Source organism: Scyliorhinus canicula, chromosome 2, assembly GCF_902713615.1.
Source record: "Scyliorhinus canicula chromosome 2, sScyCan1.1, whole genome shotgun sequence".
NCBI lineage: Eukaryota > Metazoa > Chordata > Chondrichthyes > Carcharhiniformes > Scyliorhinidae > Scyliorhinus > Scyliorhinus canicula.
The window spans coordinates 106968384-106992835 of NC_052147.1; the positions used below are offsets into that span (position 1 = coordinate 106968384).

The 24452-nt window shown below is 41.9% G+C and overlaps 1 protein-coding gene across 6 annotated transcripts in view; it reads right to left on the reverse strand.

Moving 5' to 3' along the window:
• Positions 1 to 24452, reverse strand: part of pcnx1 (pecanex 1) — a 356856-nt gene that overhangs the window by 214907 nt on the left and 117497 nt on the right. For 5 of the 6 annotated variants that reach the window (XM_038784415.1, XM_038784439.1, XM_038784431.1 and 2 more), the window contains exon 3: positions 19038 to 19143. In XM_038784415.1, the coding sequence (XP_038640343.1) occupies positions 19038 to 19143 (106 nt within the window). Of the gene's footprint in view, positions 1 to 19037; positions 19144 to 23703; positions 23786 to 24452 lie in introns of all 6 variants that reach the window. The other variant, XM_038784442.1, reaches the window with a different exon arrangement.

Consider the following 24452-nt stretch of genomic DNA (forward strand, 5'->3'; position numbering starts at 1 on the left):
TTCAAAGACTCTGCTTCCACCACCTTTTCAGGAAGGGAGTTCCAAAGATGCCCTGGCCTGGAGAGAAAAAAAATTGCCCTCTTCTCTCTTCAACATGAGAGATTCCTTAGTTTTAAACAGTGGTCCAGGTCTAGATTCTCCCAAATGAGAAAAGATCCTCTCCACATTCATCCTGTCAAGACCACTCAAGATCTTACATACTTCAACCATGCCTCTCACTCTTCTAAATTCCAGTGAATACAAATCTAGCCTGTTAAACTTTTCCTCATTAGACAACCCACCCGTTCCATGTATTAGTCCGGTAAACCTTCTCTGAACTGCTTCAAATTGCTTGTAATTTTAATTGAAGTTATGCGAATAGGAAGGCAAAAAGATTGAATAATCTAGAACACATCAAGTATCAATCAGGGCAGCACAGTGGTTAGCACAGTTGCTTCACAGCTCCAAGGTCCCAGTTCGATTCCCGGCTTGATTCACTGTCTGTGCGGAGTCTGCACGTTCTCCCCGTGTCTGCGTGGGTTTCCTGCGGGTGCTCCGGTTTCCTCCCACAGTCCAAAGATGTGCGGGTTAGGTGGATTGGCCATGTAAATTGCCCTTCGTATCCAAGAAGGTTAGGTGGGATGGAGTGTGGGTTTGGGTAGAGTACTCTTTCCACGGGTCGGTGCAGACTCGATGAGCCGAATGGCCTCCTTCAGCTCTTTATATTCTATGAAATCAATAATCAATCAAGGCTGAGACAGACATATTCTTAATCAATAAGGGAATCAAGGGTTCTGGGGATGAGGCAGGATCCTGATCTAATTGAATGGCGGAGCAGATTTCACGGGCTGAATGCCCTACCTCTGCTCCTACATCTTATGGTCTTGTGGGATTTGTTTATTGTCACATGTACCAAGGTACAGTGAAAAGTATTTTTCTGCGAGCAACTCAACAGATTAAGATGATGAAAAGAAAAGGAAATAAAAGAAAATACATAATAGAGCAACATAACTAGATAACACCGGCAACGGGTGAAGTCTTATGCAATGTGTGTTATTTCTTCACAGGCACCTCTTGATCTCATTGGTTGTACGGAATCGAAATATGTTCAACACTAATAATCTGCATTCTTTACCTAAGTCACTTGCTGAAATCAGAAATAAAAACAGAACATACTGGGAATATTCACCAGATGAGAAAGAAACAGAGTTATCATTGCTGATCCATTACAGGGCAGCACGGTAGCATTGTGGATAGCACAATCGCTTCACAGCTCCAGGATCCCAGGTTTGATTCCGGCTTGGGTCACTGTCTGTGTGGAGTCTGCACATCCTCCCCATGTGTGCGTGGGTTTCCTCCGGGTGCTCCGGTTTCCTCCCACAGTCCAAAGATGTGCAGGTTAGGTGGATTGGCCATGATAAATTGCCCTTAGTGTCCAAAATTGCCCTTAGTGTTGGGTGGGGTTACTGGGGATAGGGGGAGGTGTTAACCTTGGGTAGGGCGCTCTTTCCAGGAGCCGAGCAGACTTGATGGGCCGAATGGCCTCCTTCTGCATTGTAAATTCTATGATCTAATTCTATGATTTCATCATAAACTAATAAGTTACCATGAGCTAGTGAGTGCAAGAATCGCTTCATAGATCAACATGGCGCAGAGTGAGCTTGTCTTCAGTTTCACTTGCATTTAAAATAATTACTTTTTAAAACAAGACTTCACTCAAATATAAAACACAAACTTAAAAAAAGGTGAAGCTATGTACACCAAAGTATTCGGTGAAAGAGAAGAAAAATTCCTCTATGGCATAGGAAAATTGTCCCAAGTCAATTTGACAGAACTTGTGCACATCAAGAACAGCATATTTATCTATCAATAGTACCCAGGTGTAGCACAATTGTTTCATGTCACTATGGTGGAAGAGAAAATCTAAAAAGCAGGATTCAAGTTAACAATGTACAGATAACAATGAAAATGGCTTCTAAAATACTAAATGTCAAGATGGTCTGTCGGAAGAAATATTCACTTGTCCAACAATTGAATATCTACACTTAACAGGTATCAGTAGAAATGCTGAAGATTGAAAGGGTAGGAGTTTAAAGCACTGTCTTCTGGCATGGTAATTTTATTGGGCAAGTAATCCAGGCAGCCTGACTAAAGTTCCGGAGATAGGAGTTCAAATCCCACTGTGGCAACGTGAGGAATTCAAATTCAATTAATTAATAAATCTGGAATTAAAAGTGAGGCTCAACAATGAAAACTATGAAATTACCAGATTGTCCGAAACCCCATCTGGCTCATTATGTCCTTTAGAATCATAGAATCGTTACAGTGCAGAAGGAGACCATTCAGCCCATCGAATATGCAATGGCCCTCCAAAAGAGCACACTACCTAGGCCCACTCCTCACCCTATGCACGTAACACAGTAACCCACCTAACATTTTGGTCACTAAGGAGCAATTTAGCATGACCAATCCTTCTAACCTGCAAATCTTTGGTCTGCGGGAGGAAACTGGAGCAGCTGGAGGAAACCCATGCAGACATGGAGAGAAAGTGCAAACTCCAAGGTCGGAATTGAACCCTGGTCCTGTGAGGTAGCAGTGTTAACAACTGTGTCACCATGCTGACCTTTGAGGAAAGAAATCTTATCCAGTCTGAGTTGTCTGTAATTCCAGACCCAGAGCAATGCAATTGACCTTTGCCCTTTGTATCAAACCATTGAAAGTCAAATGGTGAGTTTATCTTCACCTGATAGACTGGTGTTTCAAGGTGGTGGTTTACCCCCAACTTCTCAAGGGCAACTGGGGATGGACAACAAATGCCACTGGTACTCGCATCCATGAATTAAGAAAAAATAGATTTTGAATAGGCCTTCTCTTCTACTTCAGAATTGCTTGCATGCCAATAATTTTTAACTAAACTCAAACCTAATTTAGAAGATGAACTTGAATGCCAATAAAGATCTTTTTCCTAAACCAGTGATCAAAATAAAGTACTTACTTCAGTATGATTACTTTTCCATCCCTCCCTCATACCAGGATCAAGCACTCTTAGTTCAGTAGTGCTCAGGCCAGATACAGAGTAAATCACTAACTAAAAATAATCCCGCCATCATTATTTTCTTCCAGCCTCATGGTCTCTGTCAAAACGTCAGCCACTTTACTATCAACACACTGAATTTCAAACGGCATTCGGTTTACGGTCGTTGTGAATGCATTGAGACTGCCTCAGTCATTTCATCCAGAATTCTTACAACTAAGGGGCACCGGTGATCTTCATCCCATCAGTCAGGCTTCAAAATCCATTCATACTTAAGTCACTGGTATCTGTCAATTGGTAAATTTAAACATCAACACATACAAGAAACAATTGGAAAATTAAGCTTAAAAACTGAAAACAAAATTGCTTTGAAGGTTCTCAGCTCACAGGTTTGTGGAATTATAGAATTTACAGTGCAGAAGGAGGCCATTCGGCCCATCAGGTCTACACCGGCCCCTGAAAGAGCACACTACCTAAGCCCACACCTCCACCCCATCTCCATACCCCAGCAACCCCATCCGGGGGGGGGGGGGGTGAGCACACAAGGATGAAAAGGAGTGAAATAGAGGTAACGTGCATCACACTATATTGGAAAGGAAAGGAAAGCCACACAGAACCACAAGGAAATGAGAATGAAAGTACCACTTGCTCTGAATGTCACCAGAAATATCTCATATTAATGATACATTTAAATGATGATGCACCAAATTTCATACATCAGTGACAGAGATTGAGAAAGAGGGGCATCTTGAGTAAAAAATACTTTCAAAGGAAATAGATTTTGATTCGCAAAATAACAGTACACTTGGGAGGTGAGGATTTTTAAAAAGTTTCATGAAGATTCAACATTTTGTATCAGGAAGAAGTACACAAACAGAATCACAGAATTGTTACGGAGGAGGTCATTTGCCAATTGAGTCTACACATGCTCTCCAAATAGACATTATGGCTTAGTGCTTAATAATTAATGATTGCAGGAGCACGATTAATCAACAAATACCATACCTTATGAAAAAAAGCTATACAAGCTTTATAGCTGTAAGTTTTACGAAAGATAAAAGCAATACAGTACGAATCATTGGTTGGTGAAGTGGCTGCACATCAAGGTACTTTGGAAACATACAGCAAGTGGCAATCAACGGGCAAGAACCTGTCTCAGTGTTAACGACAAGTGAAAACTCATAGGGATCTCATATGTATCCGTTGTGGTTTACACAATTCCGAAGTTATATAGGAAGGATATTTATTGTATTTTGGTTGCGTTAACCAGGTGATAGAAAGGGAAAAGTAATAATCACACTTTTTTGTACCAAATGTTGAGAATGAGTTGCATCTTGTAGTTATATGTAAAATACCCCTTAGAAGTAATGTCTTTACGGATTTATTTTTCTGTATTTCTTGTTCTTTATTTTGGGGTTATAGAATCATTAACTGGCTCCTGCAGAGGTACAGGCAGGTCTCATATCAGACAAAAAGGATGGGGCTGGTTTAGCACAGGGCTAAAGAGCTGGCTTTTAAAGCAGACCAAGGCAGGCCAGCAGCACGGTTCAATTCCCGTACCAGCCTCCCCAAACAGGCGCCGGAATGTGGCGACAAGGGACTTTTCACAATAACTTCATTTGAAGCCTACTTGTGACAATAAGCTATTTTCATTTCATTTCATTTCAAGATATTACCGATGTGTCACTGGTGCCTCTAGCATAATTGGAGTTGGGGGAGCTGTACATTGGTGCAAGCCCGAATCGGGCGTGAATAGCTAATCCTATATATTTTTTTGGCTGTGTGAGCAATCACTACACGTGAAGGTGTGCACCATTTTACCACAATTTCATGGCATTATCCTCTTCTTCCCCCATTCACTAGCTTATCCATCCATCACCAAGTCTAATGATTAACCTGAAACTGTTATCGTTCTCCTTTTTCTGTAGTTGTGCACGCAGAAGCATTTATGCTGCACTGTACCAGTTTTGAGGGTTTGTTGTGTTATTTTGTAAAAATGGAATAACTAATAAAAATGCACATAAAAAATACAAGGTTCGGATAATGCAGATTAATGCTGATTCATAAAATGCTGTGGAAATAAGAAGCTTATGTACCCAAGCCGACAGAATAAAACTAGATACCATGACCTGTTAACTGTGACCAGAGGAATGAATAGGCCCTTGTTTAAAGAGCCTCAACTTTAAATGACAGACAGCTATGTTAACCAATTATTGGTTAACATGGCCTACCTCAACAGATATAGGGCTGGATTCTCCCAAAATGGGGCTATGTCCCCACACCGGTGTAACAACGCTGGAGTTGCCTCAGTTTCCTGCAAAACATTAAAGGCGATTCACTTACCTTCTGGGGGGCACCAGGGGAGCTTCACGCAGCATTGGCTGCAGATACGGACCCCGCACTTCCAGGTCCGCGAGTGCGCGCGGTGGCGACGGCCTCGCCAAGTGCCATGGCAGACTCGGACCAACACGGATAAATTAGGCCTCCCCCCTCCCCAATCGGCCACGAACCGCTGCATCATACCAGCCCGATCGCTGCTCCGGCCGCCCTTAAGGCGCCCCCCCCCCCCCCCCAAACCACTGGTGCTCGATCCCCCGCTCCCCCACCAGGGCGGCCCCGGACTGAGTTGGCAGCCGCCGCACGAGAGTCCCAACTGGCCATACCACATTACTCCCACGCCGTCAGGAACTCGGCCGGTCGGGAGTGGAGTATCGCTGGGAGGGCCTCTGGCAATGGCCCCCCAACCACGTGGCAATGACCCCCAGCTGCGCGGCTTAATTAGTGGATATTCGGGGCCTAGAGAATCGCCGGAGTGGTGCCGGGTCGGATTCTGTCGGAAACTTTGATTCTCCGCCCCCACGCCAAACACGATTCTGGTGTGGGTCTGCGGAGGATCCAGCCCATTGTTTGAGAAGAGGCATGGTCTTAAAGCTGAAACAAAGTGCATAATTAGCTAAAAACCAATGGGCTAATTCCTATTTCATTATTGACAAGCGAGACCAATTGGCTATTTCAAAACATTTTGGTGACGGTGGGCTTTCAATTTGTACAGTATAAAAAAGGGACTCAAGAAGCTATTTTGGCAGGGAGTGAGGAGGGAACTGAGAGCGTAGTTGAGAGAAAGATGTGGGTAGTGAGGGGGAGGGAGAGAGAGAGAGAGAGAGAGAGAGAGAGAGAGTGAGAGAGTGAGAGAGAGAGAGAGAGAGAGAGAGAGAGAGAGAGAGAGAGAGAGAGAGAGAGAGAGAGAGAGAGAGAGAGAGAGAGAGAGAGAGAGAGATTGTGAGAGAGAGAGATGTTTACGGAGAGGTGTTGACAGCTATTGGTGTTACATGTTATCGATGTTGTCACTTCACAACTTGATCGGAGAAAGGGAGTGAGAAGTCTGTTCAATTGTTAAAGTTAAGCTTTCTCCCCTTATTGTTGATTACTGCTAATCGTTGTTGATTGATACTTTACTTTTTATGTTTCTGATCTATTACATTTCTGACATTGATGTGCTCTTTCTTGTCATATGGTAAAGTCTCTAGAATCTTAGGAAACCTTACAGGGACTACAGTGCAGATTTTTCAGAAAATTAACTGGATTAAAAGGCTTAAAATTATGAGACTGCCTAGCTCCTTACCTTGCCCTATGCTTTGAATGGAGTGATGCCCCTCAAGCAATAACACCAATTGTCTTTCGCTAGTAGAGAGATGTTTCTCGGCTTGTACTGCCTTGAGTATTAAATATGTGTATCAAATTTATTTTTTATTCATTTATAGGATGTGGACATTGCTGACTAGGCCAGCATTTATTGCCCAAGCCTAGTTTCCCTTCAGAAGGGGTGATGGCTGCCTTCTTGAGCCGCTCCAGTCCCGGATATATAGGTACACCCACAGTGCTGTAAGGGAGGGAGTCACAGGATTCTTTTCCCAGCAGCAGTGAATGAACGGCAATATATTTCCAAGTCGGGCTGGTGAGTGACTTGGAGTGGAACCTCCAGGGGGTGGGGTTCCCAGGTATGTGCTGCTCTTGTCCTTCTAGATGTTAGTGGTCATGGGTTTGGAACGTGCTACCCAAGGAACCTTGGCTAGCTACTGCAGTGCATCTTGTAGATGGTGCACATGGCTGTCACTGTTCAGTGGTGAAAGGTTTAAATGTTTGTGGAATAGGTAGCAATCAAGCACAATAGTGTCGAGCTTCTTGAGTGTTGTTGGAGTTGCACTCATCCAAGCAAGTGGAGAGTATGCCATTACACTCCTGACTTGTGCCTTGTAGATGTGCTGGGTTCCTCCATCATTGAGAATGGGGATATTTGTGGAGCCTTCTCCTCCAGTGAGTTGTTTAATTGTCCACCACCATTCATGGATGGATGTGACAGGACTACAGATTTTAGAACCAATGCATTTGTTGTGGAATTGCTTAGCTCTGTCTATTCTTGCTGCTTATGCTGTTTGGCACACAAATAGTCCTGTGTTGTAGCTTCACCAGCTTGACACCTCATTTGCAGTATGCCTGGCGTTGTTCCTGGCAGGCTCTCCTGCACTCTTCATTGAGCCCGAGTGGATACCCTAGCTTGGTGGTAAGGGTAGAGTGGGGAATATGCTGGACCATGAGGTTGCAGATTGTGGTTGAGTACAATTCTGCTGCTGCTGATGGCCCACAATGCCTCATTAATGCCCAGTCTTGAGTTGCTAGATTTGTTTGAAGTCTATCCCATTTAGCACACTGGTAGTGCCACACAACATCATGGAGGGTACCCTCAATGTGAAGGTAGGACTTTGTCTCCGCAAGGACTATGCAATGGTCACTCCTATCAATAATGTCATGGACAGATGCATCTGCAGCAGGCAGGTTGGTGAGGACGAAGTCAAACATGTTTTTCCCTCTTGTTGGTTCGCTCACCACCTGCTGCAGTCCACGTCTAGCAGCTATGTCCTTTAGGAGCACGCCAGCTCGGTCTGTGGTGGTACTACTGAGCCACTCTTGATGGACATTGAAGTCCCCCACACAGAGTATATTCTGCACCCTTGCCACCTTCAGTGCTTCCTCCAAGTGGTGTTCAACATGCAGGAGTACTGATTCATCAGCTGATAGTGGCCAGAACGTGGTAATCAGCAGGTTTCCTTGCCCATGTTTAACCCGAAGCAATGAGACTTCGTGGGATCCAGAGTCAATGTTGAGGACTCCCAAGGCAACTCCCTCCCGACTGTTTACCACTGGCAGTGAGACAGAACATACCCAGGAATGATGATGGTGGTGTCTGAGACATTGTCTGCAAGATATGATTTTGGGAGCATGACTATGTCAGGCTGCTGCCTGACCAGTCTGTGAGACAACTCTCCCAACTTTGACACAAGCCCCCAGATCTTAGTAAGGAGGGCTTTACAGGGTCAACAGGTCTGGGTTGTCGTTTCCAGTGCCCGGCTCGATACTGGGTGGTCCGTCAGGTTTAATTCCTTTTTCTGTATTTTCGTAGTGGTTGAATGCAACTGAGTGACTTACTCGGCCATTTGAGAGCATTTAAGAGTCAACAACACTGTTGTGTGTCTGGAGTCACATGTAGGCCAGGTCAGGTAAGGAAAAAGGACATAAGGTGAACCAGCACGGTTTCTTTTACGACAACTGACAATGGTTTCACGGTCATCGTTAGATTTTTAATTCCGGATATTTCATTGAGCTGAAATTCCACCGAACCCAGGTCCGCAGATCATTACCCTTGGTCTCTGGATGACTAGTGATTACTAGTCCAGCAACAATACCACTACGCCACCACCTCTGGATTTTAAGAAGGGCCAATTGAATAGATAGATTTCTCTTCTGGCATAACCGTAAAATGTAAGTTCTGCCCAGATCAGAGATTATGGGGATGAGAAACATATCAGCCATGATTGAATGGCGGAGCAGACGCGATAAGTCAAATGGCTCTTACGTCTTGTGGTCTTATTAAAGGGTTGATTTCAGGAATCATTTTTGCACATGTAGTGTTGTGGAAATCTGGAACTTTCTTACCCAAAAAGCTGTTACGTCTAGCTTAACTGGAAATTTCAAAAAAGAGATCTAACCATTTTTGTGAGGCAAGGGCATTAAGGATGATTGTGCGAAGAAAGGTTAATGGAATTAAGATACAGATCAGTCATGACCTAACTTTAACTTAATAGTGGGAGAAGCTCAAGAGGATACTCCTGCAAGGGCAGCACGGTGGCCTAGTGGTTAGCACAACCGCCTCACGGCGCTGAGGTCCCAGGTTCGATCCCGGCTCTGGGTCACTGTCCGTGTGGAGTTTGCACATTCTCCCCGTGTCTGCGTGGGTTTCGCCCCCACAACCCAAAAAAACGTGCAAGCTAGGTGGATTGGCCACGCTAAATTGCCCCGTAATTGGAAAAATGATTGGGTACACTAAATTTATAAAAAATAAAAATAAATAAAAAAGAGGATACTCCTGCTCCCCTAAAGCTAACAGCCCCCGAAAAACAGACAACTCCAAAACAAATTACAGTTGAAAAACAGTCTTGAATATAAATCTGCATCCAAGGTCAATGCTGATTTTTTTTATTGCAGTGAATTGTAGGGCATTAATATCTTGGGATCACATTCCACAATTTAGTTTGCTTTCTTATGAAAACTAGAACACAATAGTCTCACATCTGACAAAAAAAAAACGGAAAACAGTATAGGACTTGACTTCTTATGACTTGAGCTGTAACTAACCCAGTATTTCAATAATTGTAACATTAGAGGAACAAATCTTAAGTGCACAATATAATTTTTTTGCTCTGGCCAATTTAGAAATGTTGAAGATGGTGGTGGTTTTTCTGAGGAGTGTCTGAGGGGACATGCCTTTTCCTCCCGTGACATTCTTATCTTGAGTGAAAAATCAAAATACTGCTAAAATTTGAAATAAGAACAGAAAATGCAGGAAATAGTCAGCAAAACAGAGACAGAAAGATAGTAAACATTTCAGGATGATGGTTATAACGAAGCAAAATGTTAACTCTCTCCACAGATGCTGCCTGCTGAGTATTTGTACTGTCTTCTGGTTGATTTTTGGTGTCTGTATGCAGCATTTTGAAGTGCACAGGAATACGATATAATAATAATAATAATAACCTTTTTATTGTCACAAGTAGACTTACATTAACTGCAATGAAGTTACTGTGAAAAACTCCTGGTCGCCACATTCCGGCGCCTGTTCGGGTACACAGAGGGAGAATTCAGAATTTGTTCATGAGATGTGGGCATCGCTGGCTGAGCCAGCATTTATTGCCTATCCCTGAGGGCATTTAAAAGTCAACCACATTGCTGAGGATCTGGAGTCACATGTAGGTCGAACAGGTAGGGACAACAGATTTCCTTCCCAAGGACATTCCTGATATAACGATAGCCAGTAAGGCTTGAAGAGCAGTACTGAGTAAAGATTCATGGTGTGTTTGGGGTCTATATGTGCATATATGGTTGCAACAACAAACGTCAAAATTATATGAACACATCTTTCTAGATTTTGCGGTTGTAACAACGGCAAAAATAGTCAGCACTTGCTGTCAATACAACTGTAAAACTGCCAAAAACCTCTGGCATCTGTGCATACACAGCTTTGGAAATTCGGAGTTTGCTGTCAATAATTCTTGACCTCTGCAAAACAAGGAAATCCCCACAGATTGGAATCTTTAGAACACATTTGAACTGATGTGAACTTCTATAGTGAATGCTCTAATGCCGATGGAAAATTCTCCCAAAATATTACACCTATTGAACCAAGGGTAGATTTTTAAAAAAATAATTTAAGTGTACTGTCATAATTACTGTTCAACAAACACTGTGCGCTGAGCAACTAATTTTATATTTGAGAAATTTAAAATTTCTCCATATGATAGAAGATTCTATATTTTTTTGATTTTTTTTTTTCCCCCCACATTTGCGATTTCACCTTGCACCTTCATCCTACATTCAAGTCCCAATCTTTATTGTGCTCTCTGTAAAGAAGTGAAGGATAATCACTGCATTTTACTTTGTGGTTTGCTGTGTGTGATAATTATTTTATGCGATTGGTTGCTTGCCTTGCTTGATGATATCTTTGTTACTGGATGCCTAAGGTCCCTTATCGTTAATGCCATATTTAAATCAACTTCAGGAAGGAATAAGATCCATGCCACAGAGGGTGCTAGTTCTTTGTGGCAAGCCGTCTTCGAGGTCAGCAGTGAATACTAACACATTGCCGCTGACCACAAAATCCAGGGCACCACAACCCAGAATTCTGGGCTCTATACACAGCTCTGACATGGGCCCAATGGACCAAATAGAATCATAGAATTTACAGTACAGGAGGAGGCCATTCAACCCATCGAGTCTGCACTGGAAAGAGCAACCTATTTAAACCCAAGCCTCAACCCTATCTCTGTAACCCAGTAACATCACCTAACCTTTTTGGACACAAAGGGGCAATTAGCATGGCCATTCCAACTAAGCTTCACATCACTGGACTGTGGGAGGAAACCGGAGCACCCGGAAGAAAACCATGCAGACACGGGGAGAAAATGCAAACTCCACAAAGACAGTCACCCAAGTCCGGAATCGAACCCGGGCCCCTGGAGCTTGAGGCAGCAGTCTACCCACTGTACCGGCATGCCTCCTTCATTCTGTACCAAATAACTTCCATTAATTTGTTCACGGCCAGAAAAACAGCTGCCCGTAACACAATGTCACAAATTTAACAGCATCACTTTTTCCTGTCCTGGTAGAATGTTGTGAAATTATTTCACCTATGTTCCTTTTTTCAGTTAGGACACAGGTTAAGACCTAATTACAATAATAATAATCTTTATTAGTGTCACAAGTAGGCTTACATTAACACTGAAATGAAGTCACCGTGAAATTCCCCTAGTCGCCACACTAGGCGCCTGTTTGGGTACACTGAGGGAGAATTCAGAATGCCCAATTCACCCAACAAGCACTATTACTATCGCAACATAATTTTCATTATGTGTCAAGAGTTGGCTCGAGTTTTCTACTTCTGAATCCATTTTTCATTACATATTTGCTCCTTCGGATTGTATTTGACAATATCTACTAAAATCTCTACTCCTCATTCACATGGGAGAAACCCATAATACATGGTATATTATCTCCTTTGTTCGTATACCGAGATATCATTTATGCTTGGTGGAGTTAACATGAAAAATATTATGGGGAAAGTTAAAGATGATTTAGCTATTTGAGCAACATGAAAAGAGGCCAACGCACCAACTGTCAGTACAAAGTGGGATGGTCAGCCACATCCAACAAGATGGAAGACCAGAAGACATAGGAGCAAAATTAGGCCACTCGGCCCATCGAGTCTGCTCCGCCATTCAATCATGGCTGATATTTTTATCATCCCCATTCTCCTGCCTTCTCCCCATAACCCCATTTCCCCTTATTAATCAAGAACCTAATAAGGTGGTGCCATCGTTGGTACTATCATGTGGCCCTCATGAAGTATTAACCTGCTCACTGATGCTCAGTTTGGGTTCCACCAGGGTCATTCAGCTCCTGAACTCATTTACAGCTTTGGTTCAAAGGTGGATAAAACAGCTGAAACAAAGGGTGAAATGAGAGTGACTGCCCTTGACATCAAAGTAGCATTTTACAGAGAGTAGCATCAAGGAGCCTTAGCAAAAGGAAAAGTCAATAGGTTTAAGGGGGGAGGGGGGTGTAATCTCCACTGGTCGGACCTCGTGTCTAGCAAAAAGGAAGACAATTGTGGTTGTTGGAGGTCAATTATATCAGCCTCAGGATATAATTGAAGGAGTTCCTCAGGGTAGTATCCAACCATCTTCAGCTGCTTCAGCATATGGTCAGAAGTGAGGATCCTTGGAATGTTCAGTACCATGCATGACTCCTCAGGTATTTTACCAGTCCATGTTCATACGCAGCACGGCCTGGAGAACATTCAGGCTTGGGCTGATAAAGTAGCAAGTAACATTTATGCCACACAAGTACCAGGCAACAGCCACTTCAAAAAGAGAGAATCTCATTGTCTCCCCTTTAGATTCAACAGGATTACAATCATTGAACCAACCACCATCAACATCCTGGGATTACCAGTGACCAATACCTTAACTGGACGAGAAAATAAATATAACAAGACCAGGTCAGGACCAACAATCCTGAATAACGTAAAAAACTCACTTCCTAACTCCCCAAAGTCTGTCCACAATCCATAAGGCACAAGTCAGGAATGTGATGGAATCCTCTGCACTTGCTTGGATGAGTGCAGCTCCACCAACTTTGAAGTTTGATACCACCCGGGGCATAACGGGCCACCTGATCAACACCTTTTAATGTCCACTTCCTCAACAACCAACACACAGCAGTGTGTGTACAAGATGCTCTGTACAACTCAGCAGCACTCCTTCAACAGCACCTTCCAAACCCATGACCTCAACCACCTGGAAGAGCAAGGTAGCAGATGCATGGAAACACCACCACCTGCAAGTTCCTCTCCAAGCCAGAAATCATCCCGACTTGGAACCATATTCCTGTTCCTTCGCTGTTGCTGAGTCAAAATCCAGGAACTCCCTAACGAATAACATTATTGGTGTACCTATCTAAGATGGACTGCAGCAATTCAAGAACAAAGGCAATTAGGGATGAGAACAAATGTTGTCCTTGCAGCAATGCTCATCTCTCATGAAAGATATTTTTTTAAATCCCCTCTATTAATACTAATTTTGTTTATTTCTAATTTTGCTTCCTCCACTAATATACCAAAATATTGGTCACTCTTCGTGTCAAGAAGTCCTTCTTCACATTTGTTGCAAAGTTCTGCTTTACCAAAATGCAACCTATACTTCTTTGTTCTAATGTACTGAAAAACCATGCTGTTTGATATCCTATATACATTTAACAAATCCTTTTGGCAGCCACCTCCTGCCTCCATAAAGTTAATTATTTGATACTGGGGATTGACCTTGCATCTCATCATTACAGACTGCATGGTTCAAATGTTTCTTCTATGCCTTTGTGCAATAACTCTACACAGTATTTATGGTGATATCTTTCCTTCGCCCTTCAGTTTTAGCATAACATCACTGAACAGAATCAAATGACTTAAAATTGAAAATGTAATATCTCCAAATTTGCAAATGACACAAAGCTGTGTGAAGGGTGAGCTGCGAGGAGGATGCAGAGATGCTTCATTGTGAGTTCAGTGAGTGGACAAATGCATGGCAGATGCAGTATATTGTGGACAGGTGTGGTACTTTGCTACTTTGATAGCAAAAAGAGGAAGTCAGATTATCTGAATGGCTATAAATTAAGAAAGGGGACTATGTAATGAGACTTGGGTGACTTTGTACACCAGTCACTGAAAGTTAGCATGCAGGTACAGCAGACGGTAAAGAAAGCAAATGGTATGTTGACCTCCATTGTGAGAGGATTCAAATACAGGAGCAGGGGTGTCTTGATGCGATTATACAGGGCTGTGGTGAGACCACACCTGGAATATTGTGTGCCATTTGGTCTCCTTATCTGAAAAAGGAGGTTCTTGCTACAGAGGGAGTGCAGCAAAGATTTACCAGACTGATTCCTGGGATGACAGGACTGACCTATGAGGATAGATCGAGTCAGTTAGGGTTATACTCACTGAAGTTCAAAAGAATGAGGGGGATCTCATAGAAACATATAAAATTCTAACAGGACGAAACAGGGTAGATGCAGGAAGGATGTTCCCGATGGTGGGGGAATCCAGAACCAGGGGTCACAGTCTGAGGATACAAGACTGAGATGAGGATCAATTTCTTTACCCAGAGAATGGCAAGCCTGTGAAATTCAATACCACAGAAAGTAGTTGAGGGCAAAACATTGTCTGTTTTCCAAGGAGTTAGATAGAGCTTTTGGGCAAAATGGGTCAACGGGTATGAGGGTAAGGGGTGGGGTGGGGAAAGAGAGGTGGGTACAGACTATTGAGTTGGATGATCAGTGGTGATTATAATGAATAGTGAAGTAGCCTCGTAGGCCCGAATGGCCTCTTCCTGCTCCTATTTTCTATGTTTCTAAATCATTTTATGGTTAATTAACTTGCACAAAACACAGGATAAGTGAATATACGGGTAGGAACAGAAATAGAGATTACAAGGATAATTGGAAGCATAAGTGATTGAACACTCAAGAGAACACTATAATTCCAATTCTGCTGAACTGCCGAAACATCATCCATAGAATACAGCTAAAGTATCACAGCAGCCAAGTCATTCCATATTTTCTGATGATATTGCAGGTAGTCTTTAACTTTATTCTCAGCAACATTATAAAGCACCAATTCATTCTAATTTCATAACTTTTATTTTTATCTCTTATCAAATACAAGTTGGTTTGTTCTTTTTTCTGAGATTCAGGGGAAACTGGCTGAAGTCAGCTCCAGTAAATGCCTACTTTCTTCACTCAAAAGCAGAATAAAATATTCATTAGAAAGTTATGGATTTAAATCAGTAAAACAATTTTGGAAAGGGCAAAAAAATACTATTTACAGTAATTGAAGAGTTAAAAACCTATATTCACAAAGCCTAATAGGTTGAGCATCAAAGGTTCTGTCATCATTGCTTCGATCGTGTTGTAATCGGTGTGTAAAGGAGTAAACAGTTGTGTATATCACCCAACAACGACAGTGGCTACTGAGGAGTCTTAAAATTCTCACTCTCTATACCTAATTTTTGAAACAAAGGAACAGATGTGGGCCATTTAGCACAACCCAACCTGTTCCCCATTCATTGAGATCACATCTGATTTGAACCTAACTCCACATGCCCCACTTTTCCCCCATAATCCTTTCTTAACAAAAGCCTATCAATCTCAGATTTAAGGTTAATAACTTACACAGCATCAACTACCATTTGTGGAAGAAAGTTACAGACTTATACTATTCATTTCAGGAAGAATATTTCCCAACTACACTCTTGAGAGACCGGTCTCCAATTATTACGACTATACCCTGGTTATAGACTTGCCATCCAGTGCAGGTAATTCCCCCTGTCTACCCTATCTGTTCCACACAATATGTTGAAAACTTTGATCAAATCATCCCTTAACATTCCAAATGCTAAGAAACACAAGCCTAGATTTTTCAAAATCTCTCGCCCCAATTTAACTCAGTCCAGGTAGCATGCTGGCAAGTCTACACTGCATTTCTCCCCAAGGCCTATATATACCCCTGGAGGTGAGGTGTCCAGATCAGCTTGCTGTACTCCAGGTCTGGTCTAACCAGGGCTTCATGCAGCGTAATTTTTAGCTCTAGTATTCTCGTCCTCCAGATATAAAGGTCAACATTCCATTAGCCTTTTTTAGTATTTTCTGCACGAGTCCCCATGTCCACTTGGGCTTCTACAATCTCTTAACTTTTCACCATCTTGAAAAGATTTTGTTCTATCTTGCCTACACAGAAATCCATTTACTTCACATATTAATATCTCCTTGTATTTGTATGCCTCCAGGCTGCACGGTGGCACAGTGGCTGGCACTACTGCTCACAGCGCCGAGGACCGGGTTTGATCCCAGTCCCGGGTCACTGCTCGTGTGGAGTTTGCACATTCCCACCATGTCTGCGCGTGCATCACCCCACAACACAAAAGATGTGCAAAGTAGGTGAATTGGCCACGCTAAACTGCCCCTTAAATTGGAAAAATAAAGAAGTGGGTACTCTAAAATATTTAAAAAAAGAAAACTTGAATATGTGGTTTTCTATCCCGTCATCTAAACCAGCGTTTCCCAAACGGAGGTAACGTAGGAGTCATTCAGGGATTCCAGGGTAGATCTGGCCATTTAAAATTCCTAAAAAGCTGTCCTTCCAGCTTGTCCAATCAAAGGCGGCTTTCCCACTACTTTGGCTACTGATAGGCATGCTAATCAGCCTATAAAGCAGCCAATGCACTGAGAAGCCAGTCTCTTATTGGGCGAGCTAGAAATAACAACAAAGTCAGTATTTGAAGATCTAGGAAAGGGAGAGAGCGAAAGCAACCAGACGAGGGAACAAGGTACGCAGTGGCCTCGAGGATAGAAGCAGCCGTGCAGCAATAGAGGGGAAGCTGCCACAGAGCAACTAAGAGAGAGATGAGAGTGTGTATTTGTGTGTTTGTGTGAAATAGTGAGAGAGAGAGCCAGACAGGAATGTGAACGTGTGCAGAGAGAAAGCGAAAGGGGAGTGTGAGTGTGAGAGAGAGAGATGGGAGAACGTGTGTGCCTGACATGAGAACCCAGGCTCTCCAGCAGCACTCCTAATATTAAATGAAATTGAGCAAAAGAGGCAGTATTACTTTTCCCATTAAAAATAACAAAAAGGTCAGATTTAAGTACTGAATAATAAGTATAATGCATTTTTGCATATAAGAAATAGAAAAGACTTCTGGAAAAAAAAAATTGTATGTTGGTCCTATTGCGCAAAAACAATTTTTATGGTCTAACTCTTCAACATAATAAGAATGTTTCTCAGGGGTTCAATCAGTACCCATGGAGGTTAATTGGTTCCATAGCTGGAAAAGTTTGGAAACTCTGATCTAACCCATTAATGAATGGTAAATATTTGAAGGCCCAACACAAATCACAGGACACAAGTCACATCCTGCCAATTAAAGAACCTGCTCCGGTTTCCTCCCACAGTCCAAAAATGTGCAGGTTAGGTGGATTGGACATGCTAAATTGCTCCTCGTGTCCAAAAAGGTTAGGAGGGGTTACTGAGTTACGAGGATAGAGTGGAAGTGTGGGCTTAAGTGGGGTGGTCTTTCCAGGGGTTGGTGCAGACTCGATGGGACTTCTACACTGTAAATTCCATGTTCTATGGTCTATGTTCTTCAACTTCAGTTAACACTTCTCCAGGAGGGTAATCATTTCGAACTTATCATAGTGTTTCCCAATTTTGATCTTAACACCGTTTTGTTAAGGTGATTTTCAACAGGCAAATAAACTGCAAAACACATACCCATATTGCAAAGATAGCAAGCTAATAATTTTCTAGATACAATAAATAATTATGCCAATTGTTATCATGATGTGTTCCTGTGCATAATTAATACTAACAATTTTGTGGTTAAAAGTGTTTGCAAGACACTGTCACTTTTAACACTGCGTTGCCTTGAATCTCAGGACAAGTAAATTTGATTCAGTGAATGCAGTTTCCAGACATTTTTTTTCCCCCAAGTACTAAGAAATTATAAACCAAAAGAGTTGAGTCACATAATTGTTTGGTAGTAGAGAACTTGAGTATTGCTGAAAAAAGACATGGTGTTGAAGTTTTTCAGCTTGGGTTCATCAAGACAATTCACAAGAATACCAACTTGCAAACGAAACGGCAATTTATACTGCACGAGAAGAGTGCACAGATTGGTTGGCATGTGTACTCTGGTTGATAGAGGTGTCTCCATAGTAACACCTCCACCAATCAGAGCCCACTTGCCAACCAATCAACACTCTCTTCTCATGCAGTATAAATTGTTACTCCCTTTACAACTTAGCACTCTTGAGAATTAATCTGATGAACGCAAGCTGAAAATCTTCAACAGTATGTTTATTTTTTTCATCAGTACAAAAGTCACACTAGACTCGAAGTATTAACTCAGTTTCTCACTGCACAGATGCTGCCAGATCTGCTGAGTTTTTCCAGTAATTTTTGATTTTATTTCAGGTCTCCAGTTATCTGCAGTATTTTGCTTTTGTTTTAGCCAAAACTTAATTTTGGTCAGAACCAGCATTCTTGAGATTGACTCAGAGATACTCTGGTGATGATATTTCTTAACTTACATGCTATCCATATTAAATTTGTAAAAATAAATTAGAAACATTGATTGAAAAGTGGAACAAGAAAATGTTAATGTAAAATACCCTTTGATTTAGAATTTTGCGGCTATGTTTACAATATGCAGCTTGTTTAATTTACAGAATTAAATCCTTTTCATCAAAAGTTTGAGTTTGCAACAAAACTGCTGTTCTGATATTTGGCTAGAAAAATTCTGAACCAAAGCAAAAAAGTAACAATGTTAAGCAGCAGTCACTAATCACAGCAACATTGTCTTAACCGTACCTGGTGGTTACTGTCCAAACCAGCGTAGGAATTGCGTGAACTGCAGCCAACTGGAGGCGTAGCTTCTCGTACAAACTCAGTCATCTCTATTCCACCTCCTGGATCACTGTAAATTAAATACAAGTAATTGAGAAATTTGAAGGAAGCTAAAGAAAAATTATGCCAATATGGTTCTTGTCAAGTAAAACCTTGATTGAAACTTATCCACAAGACTGCAAGGGACACTTCACAAAACTATTGTTCATTTCTTTGGTGTCCTGCCAATATTTATCCTTCAGCCAACTCACTAAAATAAACTGTCAGGTCATTATCACATGCTTTTGAGAGACCTTGCTACATACAAATTGTCCACTTTGTTTCCTACATTACAATAGTGCCCGTACTTCAAAACTACTTCATGACTAGAAATCACTTTGGGATTTTGTGAGGTGATGAAAGACACCACATAAAAACAAGTCTGCACGTGGTTCCTTCCATACTTCATTTGTTCCAACTATCACAAAATCTACCCTTGACCCCTCTGTCCTTGCTCATCAACATCCCATCTCCAGCCTCCCTTTACACTCCAAATTCCTTGAACATGCTGTTGGTTCCCAAACCCATGCTAATCTTTCCTACAATTCCATGTTTGAATACCTCCAATCAGGTTTCCAACTCTTCAAGATTACTGAAACAGCCCTTGTGAAATCGTAGAATAGTATCAGGAAATACTACAGGAGCTCATTTGGCCCTTCAGGTCCTGGCAAATTCCTAAAGAAGTCCTCTTCCGCCCCACTTTTCCATATTCTTGCAACTTTCTTTCATGAATCTATCCAATTCCCTTTTGAAAGCTATAATTAAATCAATTTCCACCACCCTATGAGGAATTCATTCTAAATCCTACCCACTCATTATGTCAAAAGAGCTTTGGTTCATGTCGTCTCTGGTTCTTTTGTCAATCACCTTAAATCTGTGCCCTCTGGTTATTCACCCATAAGCCACTAGAAATGGTTTCTCTTTATTTACCACATCTTTATTATTTATGACTTTAACCATCTTTTATCAAAGTCACAAGTGACAGCATGTTTCTGTGGCCATGGAAAACTATCCCTCCACATTCTCCTCAACGTGCCTGCAGACTCTTGTACAGTTCACCATGCCATCGTCCTCTGACGCTTCTCCTCCATTATTCAGCAGGGTCAGGCTCTCCTCACTTGGTTCTATTATTATCTATCCAGTCATAACAATAGAACCATCAGCAATGGCTTTTCTTCCCATATCTGCACTGTTACCTCGGGATTTCACTACCTCAAATCCCTGCACTGTCACTTATTTTTCACACCGTTTGTTCAGCAACCACTACTGGATAGATGAGCAGAAATTTCCTTAAGTCAAATATTGGGAAGACTAAAATGATTTTCTCAGGTCCCAGCAAATGACTGCTCTGTAGCCACAGACTCCACCACTTTCTATTGCAATTGCCTGAGACTGCTCCAGACTGTTTGCAACCTTGGTGTCATACTTAATCCCAAGGTGAGCTTTCAACCCGACATCAAGACCACCCTCTTCCAACTCTGTAGTATCTCCTCGCTCCACCTCTTCCTAAGCTCATTTGTTGTTGACACCTTTATCCAGGTCTTTGTCATCTCCAGATTTGACTATGTTCTCCTGGGCTTCCTCCCATCCAAAACCATGCATTAACTTAAGCTCATCAATAACTCTGCCATCTGCATCCTAACTCGCACCAAGTCCCATTTACATTTCACCCCTGGGTTCGTGAACTCCCACTAGCTCCTGTGCAGCAGCAACATCTCAATTTTAAAATGTTCATCTTTTTAAATCCCTTCATGACTAAACCTCCTCCTCTCTATTTTCATATTCCTATTCTACAGCCATATTTTCAGCTGCCCTAGGCTCCAAGTTCAGGAATTCTCCTCCTAAACCTCTCCATTAGGACATTCCTTAAAACCTGCCTGTTTGGTCAATCCTTTAGTTATTGTCCTAATATCTCCTTGTGTAGCTTGGTGTCAAATTTTGTTTGAACACACACCTGAGAAGTGCTTTGGGATGTTTTACTACATTGAATATGCTGCACAAATGCAAGTTATTGTTACTTTCATTGTTGTCGTGACAGACTCCCACCAAAATTCTCAAGTGGAAAGAGCCCCACCATTCAACGTTGATGTTTAGTCGTCTCTGCACAGCTGCAGATCTAAACAAACCCATGTGCCCACCATGTGTCCCTGTTCCTTTATCACCATGTTTTAACCACCAACCTAACCTACTTTTAAATGTTGACATGGTCATTGAGCTATTTAACAACTCTGATAGAGGATTATGAGGATGTGAAATGCATCCTGTAAAAATGTTTTTCCAGCTGGTGTCCCAACTCCCATCCTACTATGACCTTGCCCCCTTATTCACAAATCTTCAAATCACTGGAAGCAGTTGGTCTCAGCCCCTTTCTTCCCATTCTTTACAGTATGAAAGACATCAAGTCAACCCCCACCACCCAAACCACCACTCCAAATCTTGGTCTGAATGAATGCAACCTATTTTTTCTCAATTTTCTTCGTATTTGCATTTCTTCAAATCCTTCCAAATCCAAATGAACCTCTGCTGTACCCTCTCTGTTTCAGAAGTCTTCCTACAGTACGAAAGCTAAAAATCCACACACTACTCCAACTGGAATTCTATACAACTGCCATAAAACCCAGTATTCCATTTGAGTTTTGTTTTTTACAGTTTTATGCACTTAGGGCTGCTTTTAATGTTTTGTGAACTGCACCTCTGTCCCTGCTGTTCTAAACCTGTCCTCATTCCAAATAAAACAGCACTTTTAGTTTTCACCGAAATATATTACCTCTCACACCCTGACAGTAAATTGCGTCAATCACTTTTTCAACCAATTCACTATCAATAATCATTTACAACTTCTTTTGGTCGTCAAGACACTGCGAATCACATCTAACCACTTTGAAAAATTGCCGTTAGCTCTTCTCTCTTGAAAATGAAATGAAAATCGCTTATTGTCACGAGTAGGCTTCTATGAAGTTACTGTGAAAAGCCCCTAGTCGCCACATTCCGGCGCCCGTTCGGGGAGGCTGTTACGGGAATCGAACCGTGCTGCTGGTCTGCTTTGAAAGCCAGCGATTTAGCCCAGTGTGCTAAACAGCCCTTCTTTACTCAATTCTAACTTTTTTTAATTCCAATTTATTAAACCACACCCCCCCCCCCATTCCTTACCCCTTAATCTTAAATTGCCTCCCATATGATGCCACACAGAGAAATAAATCAAGATGGACCTACCTTCTGTATAAAGTAATTCCCCATATCTCTCACTACAAGGAGAAAATGTAAACACTTCCTACCAATTGGAGATGGTCTTAATTTTTATTTTGAGCCTCAAGAAGACATCCCATTTGTTCTTTATTTTTCTCAATATCCTTTCATTTCAACCCTGGACCAGCTTCACCCATTTTAATATAAGCTGGCACATGAAAGTTTCTAATAATGATTTGGAGCCAAAACATCAGAAAATGTGTAATGAGTTTCTTTCCAAAGAAATTGCATTCTAAATTCCTTCAATTTGCATATGCTTTAATGTGATTTATATTATAATAATAATCTTTTTATTGTCACATGTAGGCTTACATCAACACTGCAATGAAGTTATTGTGAAAATCCCCTAGTCACCACATTCCGGCGCCTGTTCGGGTACACAAGAGAAAGAATTCAAAATGTCCAAGTTACCTAACAGCACGTCTTTGGAAACTTGTGGGAGGAAACCGGAGAACCCGGAGGAAACCCACGCAGACACGGGGAGAACGTGCAGACTCCGCACAGACAGTGACCCAAGCCGGGAATCAAACCCGAGACCCTGGAGTTGTGAAACAACAGTGCTACCCATTGTGATACCGTGAATAACCTAATATCATTGGTATGTTCATTCTTAATAAACCTGAAGTAATGACAACACACGTTATTTTTTCAATGAAAACATCATCTCACGTCTGTGGAAGACAACTACAACTTGCACTAGAGTGCAGACAAACCAACCACAAACCTCTTTGTAACCCTTCCCAAGCATAATTAATACACAGTTCAATTCCAAAAAGACTCAAATCTCTGTTGCTAAGTGAGCAGCCAGGTAGCCTTGCTCCTAACCTCTGCCATTACCCAGTTTAGTAGGATGGCAAGAGGTCTAAAATTGCTTCCCTGGCAGGGTGTGCCGATCAAGTTTTTGTACTCTCGTGCGCAGAGATGTCACAGTTACTAATCCACATTTCGCAAAGCATAAACGCATTGCTCAGTGTAGGTGGACAACCCTCCATTGTGCCACTTTATAATGCAGAGTATTATGGTTGCAATACTCAACATCACCAAGTTGGCCCTAAATAAGCCACATACAATATTTTTTAAATTGCCAAATATATTATAAATATTGTATTTATTTTTTAAAAATCAACAGGTGAATCAAATCTGGGCGTGATTCTCAAAGTTTCTTAATTTGAGAGACTTAACATCCTCACATGCCAAATTCCTTATTTGTAAACAATGTTGTGATAGGGTTGGTGCAAAGCAGAAATCAAGCACTTTCATCTGAGCAGACTTTGAAGGTTGGGGATGTGGTGAGGGGTTGGGGGTGGTGGTGTGGTGTGGGGAATCATGGGCCTTTTTCACACACCTCCTTGTGCCCAGCTTGACAACATTGATAGAGGCCTGGCAGCTTGTCCTCTTGGCTGGTGAAGGTGCATGGCAGGGAAAATCTGTGCAGGGAAAAGGGGAGAAAAACAAATTACAAAACACAGCGGATCAAGCTTCATCTGTCGTGGTTGAATGATGTAATTTGAAACTTTTGATTGTTAAAGAAAGAACTTTCATTTATCTAGTACCTTTCATGACCTCAGGTCATCCCCTAAACCTTCACAGCCAATGAAATACTCTTAAACTTTTAAAACAAAGAAACAGAGTAGCCAATTTGTGCACTGCAAGTTACTGGTTTGATAACCTGCTTATGCATTGTTGGTCGAAGGATAGATGTTGGCCAGGACACCAAGGGAACTCCAATGCTAGCAGCATCCCTTAATATTGTATTTAAGTGTCAAATGACATGCTGAAGTTCCTGGAGTGGGGCTTCAACCCATGGCCTTGGAAGCAATAAGTAATTTCCAAATGTAAGCAGCGCCCAATTCTTTGGTAACATAAAGTAGTTTAGGCTTGCAGGGCAAGCGACTATCCTGGCATTGCTTCTACAGCAGATGGAAAAGCAGAATTGAAGTCCAAACAGTGGAATACAATCCTGACTTTACATTGCCACAGCCCCTTCGTCTGAATATAAGCCAGAATGATGGGATAGAAATCTGTCTCCAAGAGCTGGAAAGATCTGAAGTAAAATGAGTTTATGGCAAGAGTGTCAGTCCTAATCTCGGAACA